Source organism: Melitaea cinxia, chromosome 9 (genome assembly GCF_905220565.1).
Source record: "Melitaea cinxia chromosome 9, ilMelCinx1.1, whole genome shotgun sequence".
Lineage (NCBI taxonomy): Eukaryota > Metazoa > Arthropoda > Insecta > Lepidoptera > Nymphalidae > Melitaea > Melitaea cinxia.
Window position 1 is genome coordinate 11,065,736 of NC_059402.1, and position 22,176 is coordinate 11,087,911.

The window sequence follows — 22,176 nt, forward strand, 5'->3', positions numbered from 1 at the left end:
AAAGTAAAAATGGAAAACTAAACAAAAAGTTACTTTTAGTACAAAATGGCATTAATAGTTTTCTTAGTAGTATTTTTCTAAATTGTTATCTTCAATTTAAAATCAAAAAATTACAAACGGAGACCATACATTTTTAATCAAACTTGGTCATAAAATTTTGACATGAAATTAAACAACAGGTTCATAGTATTACTCCCTGGCATAATATACAATAATCTTGGAAGAACTCCTTACTCACAGGTTTATGATTTATTTAATACGATTAGAAGTTAACCTCAAAACATTATGGAACTTATCGCCATGATTGTCCATGATACAGCAACATTACTCGCAAAAATAGGGCGATACGAATGCTGACGTTATTAATGACTGTAGTATACTACTCTTTGATACTAATTGATATACCTAACTCGATTTACTGGGTGTAAACTATTGTTTGTCTGCACCATGGAAATAAGGGCTGTTACATCAAACTGGATAATCATCACAAGGGGAATTAATTTTACTCGATTACTGACTGTCGCGTATTGGAAATGTTAAAATATGTGTCATGTATTCATACGAGTACAACTTTTATGTGTGTGCCACAGACATATAATGAACTCTTGATTTCTATAATATTTCTTAAATATTATATATAGATGTAATGTAATCAATTAAGCTGCTTTCAAATATAAATTGTAATTTTGAACTCAACATCTTGCACATATGTATGTATGAGTAGTATTAGTGTCTTATACGAAATATTTGCACAATTTCTGATTTCGGTGTTTCTGTTCGCTGTGACACAACGGTACTTTTATAACTATTTTTAAAAGAAAATTCTTTGTTCTTATAAATTATATATTTAAAAAAAGATCTGTATCAGTTATATTATCGGTTAATTATTTAAAATACTTTCATCACTGTTTGACATGCTTATATTTTTATATTGATTTTTATTTTGATTACCATCTAAATTTTTACTCTCAGCGACGACTTTAGCTGCAATTAAAAAAATAGTGTTAAATAATGCCGTAAAGCTTACAAAATGTATGGAGTAATAATAAATTAAAAAGAAAAGAAAATTTCACCTTTATTAAACTGCGTGTTAAGTATTCGATGATAGAGTTCGTTAAACTTTTTTTGGCGTTTCATATTAGATGGAGTTTTAACTACCAAGGTTGGTAGTAGAATAAAATGTTCTAGATTAGGTTCTTCAGCTTTATACCTTTTTCGGAATGAATTTTTTTTAACAACTAGGCGTGGATTCTTTTGACGAACTTGATTAGTAGTTGTGCTACTGGTACTAGTCAAATCTATGGCATTGTTTCTTCGAATTGCAGTAGAATCTTGTTTTGAATTTTTAGATTGTTTTGTGGGATTAGAAGAATGGTAACAACAAGTTGCTTCTCTGTTTGTTGTGGAATAACGTGTAGCTCGGCTAGGACCTGGTGAACAGTCTTCTTGTCTAAAATGTCGCTTTTGTCTGCGGGGACTGCATATTTTCGTATTTCGTCCTTCCCGTACGGAAGTTTGAGCAGATGAACGACCATTAATACTATCATTATCTTCGTTACAAGGCTTGTCTTTATGACTAGCTACTATTATATCTCCAGTTTTTCCAACTGGTCGACAGTTTTCATGACGATGGTTCAATTTCACAATACGGTAATGCCTTCTTTTTCTCCTTTCAACATGAGCAACTCGTTCTCTAAGCAGACTGTCAATTAAACGCTGCAGCTCAGATCTCGGTCCGTATCTTTCTGGATGAGCAATTCGACGTGCAAGTCTAGTGGTGGGCCAGTGTGTACGACAGACATCTTCCCATATTATGTCACTCAAAACGGCTTCACGAGAAGGAGTTAGCTTTATTCCATCATCACGTGGGGCGAATTCACCTTGTGCTAAATAATGCACCGTATCCATAAGCCTATAATCCCTCACAGGATTTAGCTTATGCCTTATCTTGTGTACTCTATCAGCAGCTGACCTTGAACCATCGTCTCTTTTGCATGGAACTGATGCACATTGACGTCTACCTCTGGCAGTAATTCCATCATAGAGGGTAAAATCACGTCCATATTGTTCTGAATTGTGTTCCTTTTGAATAGTTGTCGCTTTACTAGCCGATAAAGGTGCCGGCTGTTGAGGAAGTCGTTGAAATGCTGATGTGGCCGGTACTTGACTATATTCGACATAACTACATCCTGGTCGCCCCTGGTTTGACGTAGTTTTCATTATTTGATCCTTTGAATCTTCATCTGACGAAGATAATGGTATTTTGGGATTCATAGAACGAAATATCATTTGCTGTCTTAAAATTTTTCTCTCCAACTGTTCTATTCTTTGATTTAACTTTTTAATGTTCTCCGAAGAAGTAACTATGTCTTGGGAAGAAGAATCAAAGACAAACGTACCAATATCAACTTTATTGGCTTTTCTGTGATTATTTTGATATGTTTTCGATATTTTGGGAAAAGTCATAGTAAACTGTGGTTGAGTGTAAACATAACATTTTTTGGCAAACTTTTGCTTAGAATTGTTTTTGAAAACAGTAGGACAAAGAGATGAAGAATTAGTATTTATACATTTTGAAATTTCCGTCAAACTTTCTTCTTTTAATGTACTCGTTGAAGTCTTTTCACGTAAAATTTCGCTTTTGGTGAAGTTTCTCAGTAAGTAATTAACGGATTCCAGCGAATTTAGTTCGTTAGAGTCATTATCGCTAAGGTCTAAAAAATATTTATTGAATTAAAAACAAATAAATAATTAATTCATTACCATAGTTTAGGCACATGCCACAAAAATAACTACTTACGTGTTGTAAATGATGAGTGATCGCCTAAAGCTAGTCGCGAACCTGCTTTATTAGAATGCTGCAATATTTTTTTTCATGATAATTTTGTTAAAATTATAAAATTACTCTTAAAATAACAAAAAAAAAAATGCATATATAAATTTAATAGACTACGTAAATTAGGTATTTGAATACTGTCTGAGTACCTTTTTTGAATGAAATCGATTTTTTTCAGCTAAAAATAAAGTTTTGATCGCTGGAGTTTTTGGTTTTATGGACACAAGTATTTTTTGAGATGATTGTTTAGAAGAAGAACTTTTTCGAAATATCTCTACAAAATATGTAATATTTTATAATCTAAACTGAAAACATAAGAACATTTGGATGTGATTACTAAAATTAATTCAAATAATTACCTAACAGTAATTTTTTAGGTGAACAATTTGAAGATTCAGCAATGGAATCATAATCCACTTGACGTATTACTTTTTCTTCTTGGATGGATATTAACTTTTTGCTGGACGGAATATTTTTATTTTCCATCACATTTTATTCTCTTTTTCTCGAGCATAGTTTATTTGTATTAATAAACCAAAAAAGAAATAAACACTATAATTCCGATTCAATTTAAAAATTTTACATATCTCCTAGTTCTGTAACATGATAACTGACATAAAATATAAAACATTTAAAATGGCATAAATCATTCTACTTCTTTGGACGAAAATAAATGAAAGAAAAAAATTACTTCTTTATTAACTATTTTTATTTTCGAAAGAAAGAAGTAAAATGAAAAGGAAGAACAAATTAGAATTAAGTTAGAGTAAAAATTACTCGTGTTTGTAATATTATTAAATATATTTTTTACTTCTAAATGTAATGTAGGTACTATAAATTCTATTTCAAAATTAGAAGATGAGGAAAAACAAGAAATAATACTGTCAAAATTACAAGGCGTGACGTTTTCAACAATAATTATACATTTGTAAAAATTGAAATAGAATTTTTTATTGTTAAAAGAGTGGGCAAATCGTTTCGGGGAGCGAATGGATATTTGAGTTTTCCTGATGTCGGAGCAAGAGACAAAGAGTGGCGGGAACGCCATTGAAGGTTCTGTAATGATGGTTGAAAAGACGCCTGGCGGTCGACTCAAGCAACCTTATCGATCCAAAGAGCTGCAAGATGATATTAATCACCACCAAAAACGCAGAGCATCCATCGTTCCGTGTATATATATATATATTTTTTTACATATAACATATTATTGTTTTTTAATTTTTTATAATTATATAAATATCTAACAAAATTTTAAAATCGCCGCAAAATTAAAAAAAGTCCAATGCTTATGAAATGTGTATGAATGTTAATCAAAAGAATTCCTTAAGGTTTATTTTATTAAATAGCCTCAAAATGACTGCTGTTCCCTTTCAATAATGAGTTTTAATTTATTATTTAATAAGGAAACGATACTCGTTTTAAGTGAAACTATGACGCCTCCACAAGTGATCAGATACATTTCCGGTTATATTTCGTCTCACGTACTAATTTCGCACTTGTGAAAACAATGTTTTTATTTTGTTCATGGTAATCAATTTTTTAAAATACTACTTCACTCTACACTGAAAATAAATCCTTTTATTCGGAAAGTAATTAAGGTAAACCCAAGTCACCCAAATCCAGCATTGTTTTTACAAGACTATTGGTAATCTACTAAATTAAGTTTGTATATAGAGTTTTCTTTTGAACAGCTGTTGCGGAAGAGTTAAAATATTTTTCAGAAGATACAGCCCTTAATGAAAATGAGATCAAGAAGAAGAAGGAAAGCGAAGGAGGTTAATTAATCTATTTTTATCAATAGCATGAGAAAAGTATTATACGTTAAAAAATCATCATCTATTTTATTTTAGGTCTATTTTGTGATAGTCAAAAGCAGAGTGTTACAAAAAAATTAACATCCAATATAGAGAGGCGGGACCACTCACCTGAAACTATCACATTACAAACTATGGAAGTAGATATTAAGGTAAACTAATAAAATTAATACGAAATAAATAGCTGTCACGCGATAAGTCCAATTTTTTCAATGATAATTGAATGAAAGATACTACCACTGTATGTACTATAATGTACTGTACACATTTAGATAAACGTAGCCAAAACTTGCGTGATTCGTAAAACAATGGTATTTTTAAATTGTTCATTGTACTAGTTAACTAAGTTTAGTTAATTATTAAATTAAAATTTTACTTAGTTTTAGTTAGTTTAATACATTTTAAATAAAACGTTTTTTTATTTATTTGTAGTTAAGTTTTAAACAATTCTATTATTGTTTTAGAAAGGGGCTAATATGCCTTTGTCCCAGCCCATACCCGACATACAGGCTAAGTCCGATCTTATTGCTGCTAACAAAGAAGCAGTAGGCAGGGCCGATGAAGACAGCATAACAGAAGAAGTTGAAGAAGTACGAACGCCTGAAGTTGCGAAAAAACATTCCGATTGGGTAAGGCTTTTATTTGATATGTAAAGCATCATCCATCCATCATGTCAAAAAGAGTGATGCGCGGCAGCCCATTTTATATTTTTACTCACCTTAATACTATATGGGAAAGACAAAATCTTCTTAATTGCTTTATCTTTATAATTATAAGATTTCTAATTTAATTACGGGTGACAACATTGCTCATATTGTTTCTATTATTATTATTATAGTCCGATGACGAGGAAGCAGGCGGGCTGCCGCGCAGCGACTCTCGAGCTTCGCGTGTCTCTCGCATGGTGAGACAGTTCTTCTGTTGCGGAGTGTCCTACGAGGCCCCCTCCGAAGACAACGTTTCAACGCATCGCGCCTTCGGCATTTGAATATATTATATTTGTGCCCATTTATAAAGAGTTTCTAGTGTGTCTGTCTACATTTACGATTGTTAAACGATCCGACTAGTTCTACCATCCGCTTAGATTGGTCGTAGTTAAGAAATAAATGAGAACTTGTGAAATAGACATGAAACTATTGCTGAACCTGCTCTTTTTAACTAAATTTTATGGTATTAATTATAAAATGAACCGCCCAGCAAGATTAATCATCGCTTTGTGTTTTATGAAAGTTACGTGTTTAATATTATGTATATAAAATAAATAATAAAAGTACTCTTTTTGGTATGTAGGTCTATGGAATGGTCGTTGCAAAATTTTTAATAATGACGGTATAAATGTACGTAACGTATTTGAGATATTTTTATTTATAAAACTGTTCTAATCTAAAGAAAGAACTAAAAATACTATTTTTTTAAGCGCATACAGCCAGCACGTCAACAGTTCTTTGTGCTTTGCTTACTCTTCTTGTAGATATAGAAATGCCTATTATTTCCTATGGTTATCATGATACGGCTATTTTTTTAAAAAATAAAGAAATTGTAAATGTAAAACATAATTATTTATATGTTTAATAAATAAAAAACGATATTTAAAGTTATAAAATTGTACTAATCTAATTTTCCCTACTAACCCGGCGGACGTTGTTTTGCCGCTAAAAGCTATTAAAATTAGGGGTTGGTGGTAAGAAGTTGAAAATTTTAGGGTTATCTGAATTTTTATTGTCAAGTCATAGTAAAATAAAAATAATATTTGCCAAAGAATGAAAAAAATATATTACGCGGTGGACCACCCTTATAACATATTTAAAAAATAATTTAAGACCGATTCTAAGACCTACCAAAATATCCCAAAAAATTTAATAAAGAAGCGGTCAAGCCATTTCAGTGGTGTTTGGCCCCTAGCACTGTGACACGAGAATTTTATGTATTAGAATGGTTAATTTAGATTCTTCAAATCCATACAAATAAATAAAATTGGAGTGTCTGTTGTAATATTAAAATAACCGCTTTTTACTAAATGCATAGTTATGGATGTATACACGGTACATATTCCAAAATAATTTTTTTTACAATTTTTGTCTGTCTGTCTGTCTATCTGTTTGTTCAGGGTGATGTCTGAAATGGCTGGACCGATTTTAACGGGACTTTCACTGGCGGATAGCTGATGTAATAAGGAGTAACTTAGGCTACTTTTATTTTTTAAATTTATTTATTTTATAATTCTACGAACTTAACATTTTTTTTTAATTCTAAGCTTACGAAGACGCGTTCGAAAATAACCTAAAGATTGCGGTAATATAAACAAAGTAAAAGTAGGATAATTATATATATTCTTGCTCGCAAAAATTAAATCCTTTGCGAATTCAACACACAGGAAGAGATGATTGTTTTCAAAAAAATATTTTACTCTTTAATAAAAAAAAACTACCACTTGTGCTACTTGAACAAAAAAAAAATTCAATTCCTTTAAAGCTCTTTTTTTGATGAATTGATGATGAAAGACATAGGGTTACATAGCGTGAAAAGTATTAATATTTGTTGAGGTAAGGCTCAGCAGGATATATCCTGTTCAAGTTCTGAAGCAGTCCGTAGGTGGAAGTATCTTAACCTTACAGAAGATCAGCGCCAAATACTACTTGCTCTCAAGTAGTATTGTGCTCCAATGTTGAGTATGGTAGCTATAGCTCCTGAAGATCAGAACAGTATTAGTAATTTATGATCTTATATACAGATGTACCTTTCCAGCCGGCCTGCTCACAATTTGGAGCAAGACATGTCCTGCTGTATTATAATATATTATGCGACGAGTATACAATATTCTTGTTTAAAAATAAGATCATCACTTCATGACTTCAGCCTGTCGCAGTCCACTGCTGGAAATAGGTCTCCCCAAGTTCGTGCCAAACATTATGGCGCGAACTCATGTGTTTTGCCCATAATCACCACGCTGGGCAGGCGGGTTGGTGACCGCTGGGCTGGCTTTGTCGCGCCGAAGACGCTGCTGCCCGACTTCGGCCTGTGTATTTCAAAGCCAGCAGTTGGTTGGTTATCCCGCCACCGGTCGGCTTTTTAAGTTCCAAGGTTGTAGTGGGACTGGAATACCTGGAATCCCTTAGTCGCCACCTCTGACACCCACGGGAAGAAAGGGGTGGCTATATTCTTTAATGCAGTAACCACAGAGCACAAAAAAAAGATAAAAGGTAATAATTAACCATTTCCTGTATGTTTCCATAATCACATTTTTAGAGTGAAACAAAATGTTGTACAAGTCATTTGCTAATACTACATTTTATATTTATACCGCGGCAGCTTGAAGAACCTTTTTACTGTATTTTTTTCATAATTAATCATTATAAAACTTTCTATAGCTAGAGATTATTAATACTTTTTCAGAAAGATAATTCATTCCCAATTAAATCAAAAGAAATATCTTGGAGCATAAAGGAGGATATTATAGTCAAGGTATCTACTAATATAAATTTGTAATTAATAATACTATTCGTATGTACCTACATATTTTCATTTTTTTTAAATAATATTAAAGGATATAACTTCAAAAAAGAGTGAAGCGATTATGTTAAATCGTAAAGCTTCCGTTGGTCCTTACATCAAGAACGCAGCACTTTACGCAGGTCAATCGGGAATAACAATAAATCTACCTAAGGTAATGTAGTTGTTTTATTTATTCGGTGTCATTTTGTAACTATCGCCCAGCAGAACTAATGGAGATGTTATATTAACACACTCAACATATTCATAGGATACTTTAAAGTATACTTGTAATAAAACATGTTAGAATCGATCAATCGATGAACTTAGACTATTTGTGGAAAAACGCTTCAGATGTTCGAAATGTAATGTAGACTGTGCTTAGGAACCAAGTGCATTTATAAAAAAAATCTTATTCTATAAGAAATCTGATTGTTAATTATAACTCGTAATTACAGAAATCATCAAAATGTGTAAATCAACCTTCCGGAATAACTGTCAACATATCGAGGGTATTATATATATATATTTGTTTAATATAGTTTTGTTTTTTTTTACGGAATACGTGATTGTCATTGAACACTTAATGTTCACAGAAATGCTTAAGTAAATCAACTATTAACGAAATATATCCAGCTGAACAAAATAAAATAAAAGCAGAGGGTACAACACTTGATGAGGTATGAAAAATATATGACTTACTTGTTGATTTTTCATAAAAAAAAATGATATTGACTAATATATTTGAAAGCAAGCTGTAATTATGTAAAACGGGTAAAAAATAAGTTTATTGACTTATTAGTTTTTTATCGTTATTTCAAAATATTTATCTTTGATTTATTACAATTGGCCATTTAGGTTTTCTATAAACTTTAAAATTATTGTAAAAATTGATAAAATGGTGATTCCATTGATCGATATCTCTGTAACTATAATGAATACTTTTTTTCAGGCAAATAATAATGTTGAAGCAACAAATTTCTTCGGTACAGTCAAAAACAAAGTTAACAATGTTACAAGGAAAGTCAAGAGCTTATTTTATTCGTAATCCAGATTTAAAACAAAAACAAAATTTTTACTTGTTATAAAAATTACATTGTTCATTTATTAATAAAATTATCAAATAAATGTTATATCTTAAAAACTTTTAAATAAAAAAATTGTCTTATACACGTCATTTTATACAAAGGAATTATTTGCATTACAAGACATATTTTTTGCTAGTTAAGAATCTTTTACTTGATTTCTTATTGCTTGTTCAATTCGCACGCTTCTGGGCACGTTGTAAACATTGCACGACAGGCCCTTAAGTGGCATTTGGTGTTTTAAGTTAGCAGCCCGCGCCGCGTTGTAGTCAGCTTCACGAGGTCTCCAGCACAACTCCGTACTTCCACATTTACAGCTCATTTCACGGCATATCTAGAAATTCCATTGTAAACGATATATTTTATTTTTATATTATAATGCGGCCCACCAAATTCATAATCTCGAGGTTTATTTTACCGGTTTAAAAAATTATCGAGCTCGTAATTACTTATTTTGCACGAAGTATTTTATTATTTTTAACAACTGCGCTTTTGTGGTGGTACGAGTAGTCGCCTAAAACACCGACGGTTTGCGGGTTCGATTCCCGCTCGGGATGGATATTTGTATTTGTACAAATATTTCTTTCCGGTTTGGATGTCTGTCCTTGTGGGTCCCCCAAACGTACCTCGGAGAGCACGGTCGTGGTTGTTATCAAAAATACCTGATAGCGGTCGTTACTCATAGTAGGGAATATGTCCGACGATCCGCAGTGGAGCAGCGTGATGAATTAAGCTCCGATCCCTCTCCTACATGGGAGAAAAAGGCTTATGCCCAGCAGTGGGATATTACAAGCTAAATGCAATGCGATGTAATGCACGAAATATTTAGGCATATGATCATTATTGAGATGTCAATTATTAAAAATAATTTATAGAAATTTTGTTTTTGTTTACCAAACAAATTCTTATAGATTTCGTTCACTAGTTACATATTTGAAAAGTTGCTATAAAATCCTCTTAAAACCGCCGTTCATCGATTTATTAGACGTTATCACGTATAAAAAATTCTCATAATACTTACGGAAGCCAGATATTCATCTCGACAGGAGTCAGGGCAATCACAGGTCCAGACGGAAGGCGGCACACAAGGGACGATTGGAGGCGTAAAGCACGTGCACGGATGTGCCACGCAAGTTGAACAACAGCATTGATTACACATTGTGTAAACCTGTGATTTATTGTGATAAAATATAACTATTAAGATTATAAAAAAGGTTAAAGGAGCTATTGATCAGCAGCTACACCAGTATCTACTATTTTTTTATTCTGACTTGAATAGAATAATAACTATTCAACTATATAACTATTTCAAACACAAGGCTATGAAAATATTGAAAATCTATTCGTACCAATAAAATAATAGGTCAAACTCATTCCAAATCACAGCAAAACGCAGACACGTTTTTACATACTCAGACGCACACACATACACACACGCACACTCCCACTTACACATATCCACACACACACACAAACATATCCACACACAAACACATATCCACACTCCACACACACACAAATACACACACACATACACACACGCATACACACACACACACATACACACACACGCACACATACAATCAATCACAACTAAACACACACTAATGAAAAATATTTTTTTTCCATACTTTAATAATTGTCAACCTTTTTTGTTTTCAAATTTTGTATTTATAATTTTTGTTTTATTATTGTGTTATTGTCATCCTTGTCTACAGTTTCATTTAAGTTTTCGCTATCTGAATGCAAAGTCTGATTATGTAACAAGAAACTAATATTTGGGGAAGACACTGTGGCCTGTAACACAGCTTTTTTTAAGCTAGCACAGGTCGCAGGGCTTCTAGATAATGTAAACCACATAATTTGAGCAAATAAAACTATTTTATTATTTATTATTATTTTTATTTCAATTGAAATTCCTCTAAGTACGGCAAACATGTAAGTGTAGACTATGTAGGTGTACGTAACTTGTTTACCGTGCTTTATATAAAGTTTTTGAGAAGTTTCGAGACATTGAAATACTTTTATGCATTGTTTTTAGAAGGATAGATGTTTTTTTTGCTTTTTGCCGTTTTAAATTTCAGTAAAGAAACTTTTCCGAAGCAAGAGAAAATAAAATTTGTTTAAACAGATCTTAATTATGTAAAAAAAAACAACTTATAGACTATCCGTATTAACTATGTGTATCTCAGCATTTGACGATAGTTAACTGATACATAATTGTCTATGTAAATGGTCTCTGATAAATTACAATTACTAAGTACGTCTACGTTACTAAGTAAGTCAGTAAGTACATTTTCTAAGTAATATGTTTTTGATTACGATATAATAATAAATGGTATGATTATATTTATTTATTTAGAAACTACGTAAAAATAGATCCATGTATAAATAACGTTATTAGTATATTACCAGCCATATAGCACGACCAATCTCGTTACGAACGTACGGCAAGCAGTTGAACAGTAGACAATTCTCGAACTTGGATAATTCTGGAATACCTAAGTTCTTTTCTATACCAGAAGGTCCTAAATTAACCTAAAAATAAAAAACATACTAAATATTGCACGTTACATTTTATTTTAGAATACTTAACGCATCATAATTGGTTTCTAACCTCGCTGGCAAAAAATTGGCAATCAGGCGCGCATGTTCCAAGGCTGTCCACGTATGCGCATTGTACAATATTTCTGCCTCCTTGCAAGCCCTTCACAACGTTTATAGTGTTTCTTGCGACAGCGTAAGCGCCTGCCAGGCATGCAGTTTCAGTACTCGAGCCTTTTGCCGCACACACTGTCTCTTGTCCATTCATTATAGCCGATGTTACACACTCAGTCTAATTTTGTAAAAATTAAAATATTTAAACCATAATAAAAGACAAAAATTAGGCACGTTAATGAGTATCTTTAGGCGATCTGTTTATATTACGAAGCGATAATGTTTGTCTGCTTTAAAAAAAAAACGAATATACCCTCTAGTCTTAACTAGCTTTCAACCATTAACCAACAGATATAGCTACTCGTATATATCAAGTATAATTTTTGCGTTCAAAAAAAGTCATCAGGGAAGTTTATGAGGTATCACGATATGATGGACAGAAATGGAACAGTCAAAAAACACGTCTAACTAGGACGTCTTAACCTAAAAAAATATTGTAAATATAGTCATAGTTAAAGATTTACCTGTTCCTGTGTTAGTGTACCCGGATGAACAGCAGCGGACAACACCGGGACCATGGTTTTAGACGTAGCTCCGCCAATTACAGGAACACGAACTGATTCAGGAGGTACCCGGAGAAAATCCGCTAAAACAGTGTTTGCTCGAACGCAGTTTAACTCGACACAACCCAGAAGTAGTCGCGGATTGTACGTTGCACGCAGTCTTTGAATCTCACTAACGAGCGGGACCAAACTTTCTATGGGTTCAGTCGCTACTATCGTAAAAGCCTGCAAGAAAGGGTGATTAAGTATTTGGATCGATGTTTTTCCTCGTATTTATTTCATACTTACATCAGGGCAAGTATTACACATTTGTAAAGCGATTTCTGTTACGACCGGAGCGTTATTTTCAAAAGTGTCGCATTGATTTCTTGCAACTATAACCACAACTTTTGCACCCTGTAACAATACTAGTATTAACTAAACCACATACATACAATCTAACCTTTATAGTTTAAAAATCATAAAATAAATTATGAAAGTATCACTTCAAGACATATAACCTTAAGAGCATCACAGAGCATGTGACGTCCAGAAAACGAAGACACTTTGCACTTGGTATCAACATGACTTAGCTCCATACCGTAGCCACATGTTGCACAGACATCGTACAACGCTATCTCGTCTAATAATGGACACTGTTTCAACAACAATGCTAGGGGTTGTCCTGTAAATATGAAAGTGTACAGTAATAGAAAAACCTTGTAAGCCATTTGTTAACAATAAATAGAAAAGAAAAAAAAATGTTTGCATATAGGTACGCGAATTTATTTTAACACATACCTACTATACAATTAATATAATTCTACATTATTTTACATTTAATATTATTTGATAATAATTTTTACAACCAAAACAACGAAATTTTCGCTCCTAGGGTTTACGGGTAGTAAGTATATTAATAAAAAAAAAAATGTAATTTTAACTCAACGAACCTGTACATCCTGCAGCGCCGCAAATTGTGACCTTCATCCCAGCCGGGCAAGTGCTATAGTAACGTTTCATTCGGTTTAAACAGGGTTTTTGGTTTACAGTACAATAATTTTTGATATTAATGTTAACTATTCCCATGTATTTTTTACCTACATTCCACAAATATTTGGAAAACATTTTTTTTAAATTAAATTTTTTTTACAATTTTTTTAAAATTAGTATTTGCACATTGTATTTAAGGTCGTGAAATTTTGACTGTCTGTCATAATTTTGATAGATGATAATAATTGTCTTCAATGTATTGGGAACTTATTTATACTATTTTTAACTGGCTTCCTAAAAAGGAGGTGTTCTCCATTTGATTGTGTTTTTGTAACGTATGTTACCTCAGAACTTTTTCCTGGGTAGACCGATTTCGATGATTTTTTTTTAATCGAAAGGTAGTGTAAGTCATGTAGTCCCATTTAAATTTAATCGAGATCTAACTGGTACTTTTCGAGTTATATCTAATAATGCGTATTTACTTGACTATTTTTCGTGTACCTACGTTGTATTACTTGTCGACGTAATTAAAGTTGTAAATTTTTTTTCATTAGCGACCAAACACAACTATTATTTATTTAGTATCATTTCACACACTATGCTATAACGTTATCAGATAAAACGGAGTAGTCTTGAATTACTTATAGTTTTATCCAGTAATATTTAAGTCGTAGCCTCATTACATGTGCACTTGTTTTGAAATAATATAGTACAAACAACAATTTGTTAGTTACATCGACAAAACACGAATGGAAAATTAATGGCTGTACAATAACATTTGACACGCATTAAAAATGAATTTTTAATTATACGACGTTATTTTGTTGTTAGATAACTAATGGCAATTCACTAATGTACTGGTGCAGTCAGCTACAATTTATAGCAATAAAGTGACTTGTTTAGGAGCACATTCGCTTCGCAAATAAAGTTGATTTTCTGTACAAAATGTTAAGTTTAAGGGAAAAATGTTGTCATGTTAAAAATATAACCGAACGGCTGATAAATATGGAAGAAATCATCAAACCGATATATATCGTTAATTCACTGCTTGGATTGTTCCCGTATGCCATAAAGTATAATAAAGCGAAAAAAATATATGAAACCGTTAACAAATCAATGTACATTAATTCCTTGTGTACCATATCTGTGATGTTGATTATTTATATATTTTCAATCCTATTTACTAAGAATATCATGCAAACTCCAGAAGACGTTGAAATGATTGAAGTGATTATGACCAAAATTAACTGTGTGTTGGAACTATCCACTTTAGTAATATTTATTACAGTCGCTTACATATGTGCTTATCTTCATCGTGATAAATATATAAAGGCGTTGAATATGATAATAAGCACTTGGTATGACGTAACAAATAATAGCAAAAGTCAGGCTATTCTTTCTGACCTGCGACTTCATGTGAACATTGTAACGATAGCAAGTTTATTTACAGTAATAATCGCGCAGTTTGCAATGAATTTTACTCGAAATAGTTCGATATGGAAAATAGTTCTTGTTACATTTACTTTCGATATGTCACAAGCTATACAGTTTATTGTATTAGCTCTACACTACACAATGACGATGATGCTCGTTGCAATCCTTGAAAACCTAAATGAGCATTGTTTATTACTTACATTTAATAACAAAATTATAGTTAGCGATGTTGTTGAGGTAAAGCCAAAAGCGAGGCTTACATTGCGTCAGATGGAACTAGCATACATAAAGGCGTTTGAAATTAAAATATTTATAAACGAAATATTTCAAGGACCTATTTTAATTTCTGCGCTACAGTGTTTTCACTCAATCGTCAGCGAAGCTCATACAATATATCACGGAGTTTTGGTGGAAAACAGCCTTTCAGTTCATGATACTTTACATTGTTTCATCTGGATTGTTTATCAGATATTCAAAATCTATTCCTTTTCTTACGCTGGTAATTTACTAAAGTTAAAGGTATAGACTAAAACAGTAACTTTATATAATTATATCGCCGATGACGTAGTTTTGTTTTGATAATGGAATTTAGAAACACTTTTGACTTTTCAGGCGTTTCGTATTGGTCAATCTTTGCATAACATACCAACAGATAATCAGGATTCACGTTGGTTTATGGAGGTATGTAAATAAATGTCGAAATTGTAAATTGTACGAGTCGTTTTTTTTCAGAATTTTTGACAAAACTGTTGTAGATGAGGATAGGTATAATATATTTCTATCATTTTTAAAAATTGTTTGCCAGCTGTTTGTTTATTTGAACTTGCTTCCCTGCTAAAGTACTTATTATTGTAGTTCGTATTCTCAGATTAATAAACAATTCGTATTATTTATTTTTGTGTTACCCACACATTAGGGAATTCTAAACATTTTTAATATCATATCAAAAAATCGACCTGCATCGCATTGTATCTCTGACTAATCGTGTCGGTGCTCTAGCCAATTAAGCTATCCAACGATATTATCTCTGGATCGAAATTTTTGATATGGTGATTTTTATGCTAGGGGTTCTGTGAAGAACTCACAATAGACGGCCCCGCGGTAACTCAGAACCAAATATCAAAATTATTTAAAAAAAAAACATATTAAAAATGTACACATAATTGGCTGTATAGGAAATTTTACAACACCGCATCGTGCCTTCTCGCCAGCAGCCCTGCGTGGGACTTGGAAGTCGAAGTCCTCGCAACTGTCTTCTGGCGCACGACGGAAGCGCATCTGAGAGAGGAACCATCTCTTCCGCAAGAGGTCGTGCGATGGAGGAAAGTTGTTCGCGACAACCTCTTTCGGAAGTGGTCGGCCATCCTTGAGAATTCAGAGGTGAGCCGGGAGCTGGTGGCGGCGATTCGGCCCTGCCTGCGTGAATGGGTTGAAAGTAGACACGGGCGTTGTCGTTCCACTTGGCACAGGTATTGACTGGGCATGGCTGCTTCGGCCGCTACCTGTGCCAAGTGCTGGGGCGGGAGCCAACGTCGGAGAGTCATCACTGCAACGTCAGCGCTGAGGATACGGTGGAGCACACGCGCGCGGACTATCCAGCGTGGAGTGAAAAGCGCACCGCCTTATCGGCAGTTGTTGGGCTGGATCTCTCGCTGTCGGCTTTAATTAGGGCTATGGTCGACCGTGAGGAAAAATGGATAGCAGTTTCCTCCTTCTGCAATTCCATTATGCTGCAGAAGGAAGCGGCAGAACGGGAGCGAGAACAAGATCCAAAGTCGCTCCTGATTCGTCGCGGAAGGCGCGGTCGGCGACGCAGGGCTTACCTGGCCAATCTGCCGCCGTAACGCCGGACCAGTGGGCGATAGATCGGGGGATGTATTTTCCTCATTGCACGGTCCTGAGAAGGGAGGCGACCTTTGTGTTCGAGGGAGCCTCTCAGGAGTTACGAATCGCGTCGAGCTTTTAAGGCAATCGCTACCGGTATCGCGGAAGTGCAACTGCATCCCCGTGATTCCGCTCAGGCGTGTCGAAGAAACACCCCAGAGGTTTTAGTCCGTGCGACTCGGACATACCCTCCAGCTCCCCCGGGCTGTAGGCATCCGTTAGGGATTTCCTCCGGGTAAAAAAAGGACTAAATATTTACAGCTAGTTTTGGTACAAATCATGTCCCCGTGGAATTATGCCAAGAATGCTGACAGCATTTCACCGTTGAGTTTCGTCTAATTTTATTTTAACACACTCTTATTTTGTATTAAATAGTACCTAGGTGACCGAGATTAGCTCGGTATTTTTAGTAAATCGTGTTTTTTTGGAAATCATATTTAAATACGAATTACATATTGATAAAATATGAATAATATTTTCCGATTTTATTATACCGACATAATAATAAAAAATATGAACTGGTTATTTAAATAAAAAATCATGAGTGCAATTACAAAAAAAAAAGGAAAAACATGGGGATTTGAATCGTGGTCTTTTCGGTCGATCCCGACCGGCCGACTCTCAACTGATTTTTTAGAACTTTATAGACAATTGCGAAATTTACCTTCGTATTCTAACGATATTGTAGCCATTTTTTTATTGCCTAAAAACAGGGATTAAACGATATTTTCTAAAAAACGATCCTAGCTATATCGATTTATCGCCCCGAAATCCCCTGCATACTAAATTTCATGAAAATCGTTGAAGCCGTTTCCGAGATTCTGATTATAGGTACGTATATACAAGAATTGCTCGTTTAATAGTATAACATATATTATTCTGATAAAAAATAACTAGATTATAACTTGCAATATAGTGTAAATTTTTGCATAAGAAATTTATGACTGTGAACCGTTTATTTATTTTATGTATTTATATAAACGCATTTTCTTTCAGATACAACATTTTTGTTCCCTCATGTCCCACCAACGAATGGAACTGACTGTGTATGAGTTCTTTCCCTTGGATGGAACACTTTTGTATAATGTAAGTAAGCTACAAAAATATAGTAGTAACTATTGATAGTTATTCAATTCGTCTTATATTATAATGGTTCTCGTCACACCAATACAAAATAACATTAATATTTTTATATTAAAATTTTATTATAAAACACTGAGATTGACATATTTTTTTAACATTGTTAATATTTTTTTTTCAGATGCTGGCATCGGCTATGATGTTTATAACAATTTTAGTTCAATTTGATAGAAAAGTGTAAATAATATTACATAATTCATTTTATTATTACTTATTCTATATAGTAATATAATATGACGAACACTCTGGCGTTATGGTACGTGTGCCGAGTCGGCGGCGGGAGTGGATATTAGTGTATAAATATTTATTTCCGGTCTGGTCATTTGCCCTTCTGGATGTCTCTACCGTACCTCAAACGGCATGTTAAGCTGTCGGTCCCGGCTGTGACCTGATAGAGATCGTTACTCATAGTAGGGAATATATCCGCCAACCCGCAATGGAGTAGCGTGGGGGATTAAAGGCTGATGCATACGTAACGTGGACGGGACGGGGACGGGGTGGGGACGGGACGTGAAGAGTAAACACTGACAGGGATTTTTAATGCATACGTACCGTAACAGAAACTCGGAACTGACGTGCTAGTGTTGTGAATCAGGCAAGATGGGTTTTTCATTTGAAGAATTGGCTTTAATTGCTATTACTTTAGACGACGAAGAAGCTACGGCCGTCAAGACGAAGAAGATTTTCTGCACATCGTACATATCCGTAAGGAGAACTAGAAGGAGATTACACACCGAAATAATTTATAGCTATTTTATTATTATATACATGAATAAAAAAGTTCTTATAATAATTATTGTAATTTAATTATTAATACAGTCAAATTATTATTATACAATTTTCTAAATTGTTTTCTTTCTATATTTTTATTATTTTTATTTTTCACTGTCTTAAAAATTAATTAATATCTACTAAATTAACAGTCATATTATTAAATTACAGTGATAACTTTTTTTTAAATAATAAAAACTAAATCTCTCACTTTCACTATTTATTCATTTAAATTAATTTCATTAATAACTACAGCATTTCTCCCATACGTGGATAAATAAGTTTACCTACAATAAATAATTTTTATATTTAGTGTCTAAATATTTTGCGTTTGAAAAATTATATAAAGCTGTTATAATATGGTCGTACACACTCAATTACTTTTTCGTCGTTTATTTTCGATTTCGATAAATACTTCCCTATTTCTCTTCCCGGAGCGAACAGAGCGACTGTGTTAACGCAACGGAATCACGGACGGGACGGGGCACGTGCGGGACGTTTCACGTTCCCGTCCCGTCCGTACATCCATTACGTATGCACATTCCTTTACATTTTGTATGAAACGATATTTCTGAAACTTCTCGTCCCGTCCCGTCCGGGCAAAAACACGTTACGTATGTATCGGCCTTAAGCTTTGATCGTTCTCTTACATCGGGAAAGAGGCCTATTCTCAGCAGTGGAATATTACAGCCTGAAGCTTAGTCATGTATTGGTATATGTTTTGTAAGGCAGTAAGCCCTCCATATTCGGTATTTTTTTATTCCATTGGGATTTTACATTCCTAAATGTTATCGTTCACTAAGATCCGTGGAGTTCGATTAGTTAGATAAGTGTTAAGATATTTAAGTTATTGGTTAGAGTAGTCAACACAAATTTTACTTATTTTACTACCTGTATTATATAATAATGTAAACAATGTTTTTTGATAATTAAATGTCCGTATGATTTGTCGTTTTTAATACATAAATAAAAAATATCAAAATAAAAAATGTCGTTTTCGAAACATTACAAGTTAGTCTTATTTCTTGGTCATATATTTTCTCGTGTATAGTTCGCGTCATGTAAAAAGAACGCTGGCCTTGAAGCTGCGCAGAAGCGATTTGTCGGTCTATTTGGAGGTATGGGGTAGGGGACGGGAGTGTTTATCACGTGTCGCATGCTTGCCGGTGTGCTATTGGTTGGACAGTTCGATGTCGACTCAAAATACTATCGCACACAAAAGTTTTAAATTACGAAATAGTTTTACATAGAGAAGTGAGAAAAATTATTTATAATATATAATTCGCGCCATTTAAAAAGAACGCTGGTTGTCAAAACGCGCAAAGGTGATTTACAGTACGAAAAAGTTTTTTCCAGAGTGTTGCCAACTCTGGAAAAAACTTTTTCGTACTATCCATTTTTTGGAACAGTCTTATTTGGTAAACAAACCACTGTCAATCATAATTCACGTTTTTTCCGCATTTATCACTCACTTTCACAACACATTAGCATACGGACACTTGTAAAACTCCATTTACTATTTATTTCACTAAAAAACAAATATCAATTTATCATTTTAAACACATAAAATTTATTAAGATAAGAATATCGAGAGTACAGATAATTAATATTTTTGAATACGACATTTCAATAACTAAAAAATTTGTTATTGCTTTTGTTTAAAAAAAATTGTAATTTTGTAAAGTGATAATTATTATACTTATTTAGTCCGAATTATTCGCACTGTTATTTCTAGTAATTTTTAATGTACCTACCAATAACCATTATACGAAGCCGCGAGCGAAAGCCTAATTAAAAAATAAAACAGTAGTACTTTTGTGCGCGAGTATACCCATGCGCAAACGCACCCCCTCCAGTTTCTTTCAGCGTTCTTTTTACATGACGCGAACTATACACGTTTTACTTGTTTTGATAATAATACTATCATCCTAACCCCACTTCGCATGGGTAAATAATAATAATGATCTTTGCGATAGCTAGGATTGCAGGGCGGGGATAATCTCATCTTTCTATAAGTATTATAATGCTCTGTGATTTCATCCAGCGAGTCTCATCATCGGCGTGAGCGGCTGGTGACCCGGTAGGTGGTGTTGCTATCAGTATGTAACCAATTAAATTTGGTAGCTGTTTTCCGGGTAGGACAACGTTCGCTAGTATAAATAGTTTATTTTCTATATTAAAAAAAAATACGCAGAAAACAAACACATTGAGTAAAAATATAACCTGCATGTAAGATTAGAAGGTGTTGGTTGAAAATTTATATCATAAGGATGCATAAAATAGGGCGTTTTCAGAAAAATCCATCTAAGAAAGTGGCCTGTTAGTCGTTTGACGGAAATATTTGGAAGGGTAAGCAACCTAATGAAGTATTATATCTACACTAAGTCTCATCTCCAAGTCGTTAATTCGTTAAATTTTCCAAATATCTCTTGTAAAACAAAAATGAAATGTCATGCAAAATGTGGCAGCAGCTTACAGTTTATTAATAACAAACAAAAAAGGGAACTCTTCCTCTTTATAGTACTCTTTTCAAAACTATTTTTACACAGAATTATAAAATCGTGCGTCAACTATTATTGAGATTGATTGGTTACTTGATAATAACTGATGACGAAAATGAAATTACGTATTTCAAAGAGATTTTTACACTTATTTTATTATATTGACAATTTATTTCTTAACATTTTTGAATATCATATCAAAAATTGACCGTTCCAGCGGGGATCGAACCTGCGTCTCTCTCCTGGCGCTCTAGCCAATTAATAATAAAATAAATAAAATATATAATAAAGCTATGCTAATATAAAATAAAGCTATGGAACGATGTACCCGTTAGATCGAAATTTTTGATATGATGATTTTATTTTCGGTTTAAGCGAAATGTGGCGACGTCTATAGTGAGTTCTTTACAGAAACCCGTAACTATTCAAAGTTTCATATTACAATGAAAATCTTTTCATATTATAATTAAATTTATTTCTATTTTAGTACATATTTGTATAGATTTAGCTACATACCTATACACAGTTATACAAATTTGTGTAAAGAAACGGATTTTGCGTCGCTGTAGTAACAAAAGTGAGGCACAGGGGTCAGGTAATAATATTGTTATATAATGATTGGTCCGCCACACTTCGGACCAAAATTGTCATTACTACTTGTTGGTGCTGGGACGCCTAAATCTTTGGTATTAATTAGTACCGCGATTAAAAGCAATTATTTTACTGACTTACGATGAAATGGCTATCAACAATACTAATAGCGTTTGTATTTAAATTGATTTTGATATAGATGAACCATTTATTTACGAATAACCTAACACAATTTTTTAAGCTTCCCGCGTTCTTTAAAACCCAATAATTTTCATCTCTTAACAAAATAAAAATATTTAAAAATTTGAAATTATTTCTTCTAATTTTTTTTTGTATTTATTTATTATTATTTATTATTTTGTTGTTGCTATTCTTTATATATCAGGAATATTACCTATACTTTTATGACATTTGGAATTTTAATATATTGGTGTTGGC

General features: G+C 33.2%; 3 protein-coding genes across 3 annotated transcripts; 1 reads left to right on the forward strand and 2 right to left on the reverse strand.

Moving 5' to 3' along the window:
* Positions 1-880: 880 nt before the first annotated feature.
* LOC123656136 lies at positions 881-3,322 on the reverse strand. Its single transcript, XM_045591844.1, has 5 exons — positions 3,196-3,322; positions 2,986-3,110; positions 2,801-2,858; positions 1,074-2,714; positions 881-984 (listed from the first exon to the last, which is right to left on the reverse strand). The coding sequence occupies exons 1-5, from the start codon at positions 3,320-3,322 to the stop codon at positions 881-883; spliced, it is 2,055 nt and encodes a 684-aa protein (XP_045447800.1).
* A 5,830-nt stretch (positions 3,323-9,152) lies between these two features.
* On the reverse strand, positions 9,153-13,480 carry LOC123656440 (malate dehydrogenase, mitochondrial-like). Its single transcript, XM_045592125.1, is given in 8 exon segments — positions 9,153-9,558; positions 10,246-10,392; positions 11,637-11,762; positions 11,842-12,060; positions 12,407-12,670; positions 12,734-12,841; positions 12,946-13,109; positions 13,378-13,480. Coding segments are annotated over 8 exon segments (1,338 nt in total). The 5' UTR covers positions 13,448-13,480; the 3' UTR covers positions 9,153-9,318.
* A 930-nt stretch (positions 13,481-14,410) lies between these two features.
* LOC123656678 lies at positions 14,411-18,044 on the forward strand (the record flags this gene model as incomplete). The annotated part of the gene is made up of 4 exons (XM_045592336.1): positions 14,411-15,370; positions 15,464-15,532; positions 17,732-17,821; positions 17,997-18,044. Coding segments are annotated over exons 1-4 (1,155 nt in total), but the record flags the coding sequence as incomplete, so codon positions are not given.
* Positions 18,045-22,176: the final 4,132 nt, after the last annotated feature.

Coding starts and splice junctions, on each gene's coding strand:
- LOC123656136 (XM_045591844.1), bottom strand. CDS start 3,322: ATGGAAAATAAAAATATTCCGTCCAGCAAAAAGTTAATATCCATCCAA. Junction 3,111..3,195: donor ACCTAAAAAATTACTGTTAG/GTAATTATTTGA, acceptor CATATTTTGTAG/AGATATTTCGAAAAAGTTCT. Junction 2,715..2,800: donor TCACTCATCATTTACAACAC/GTAAGTAGTTAT, acceptor AATATTTTTTAG/ACCTTAGCGATAATGACTCT.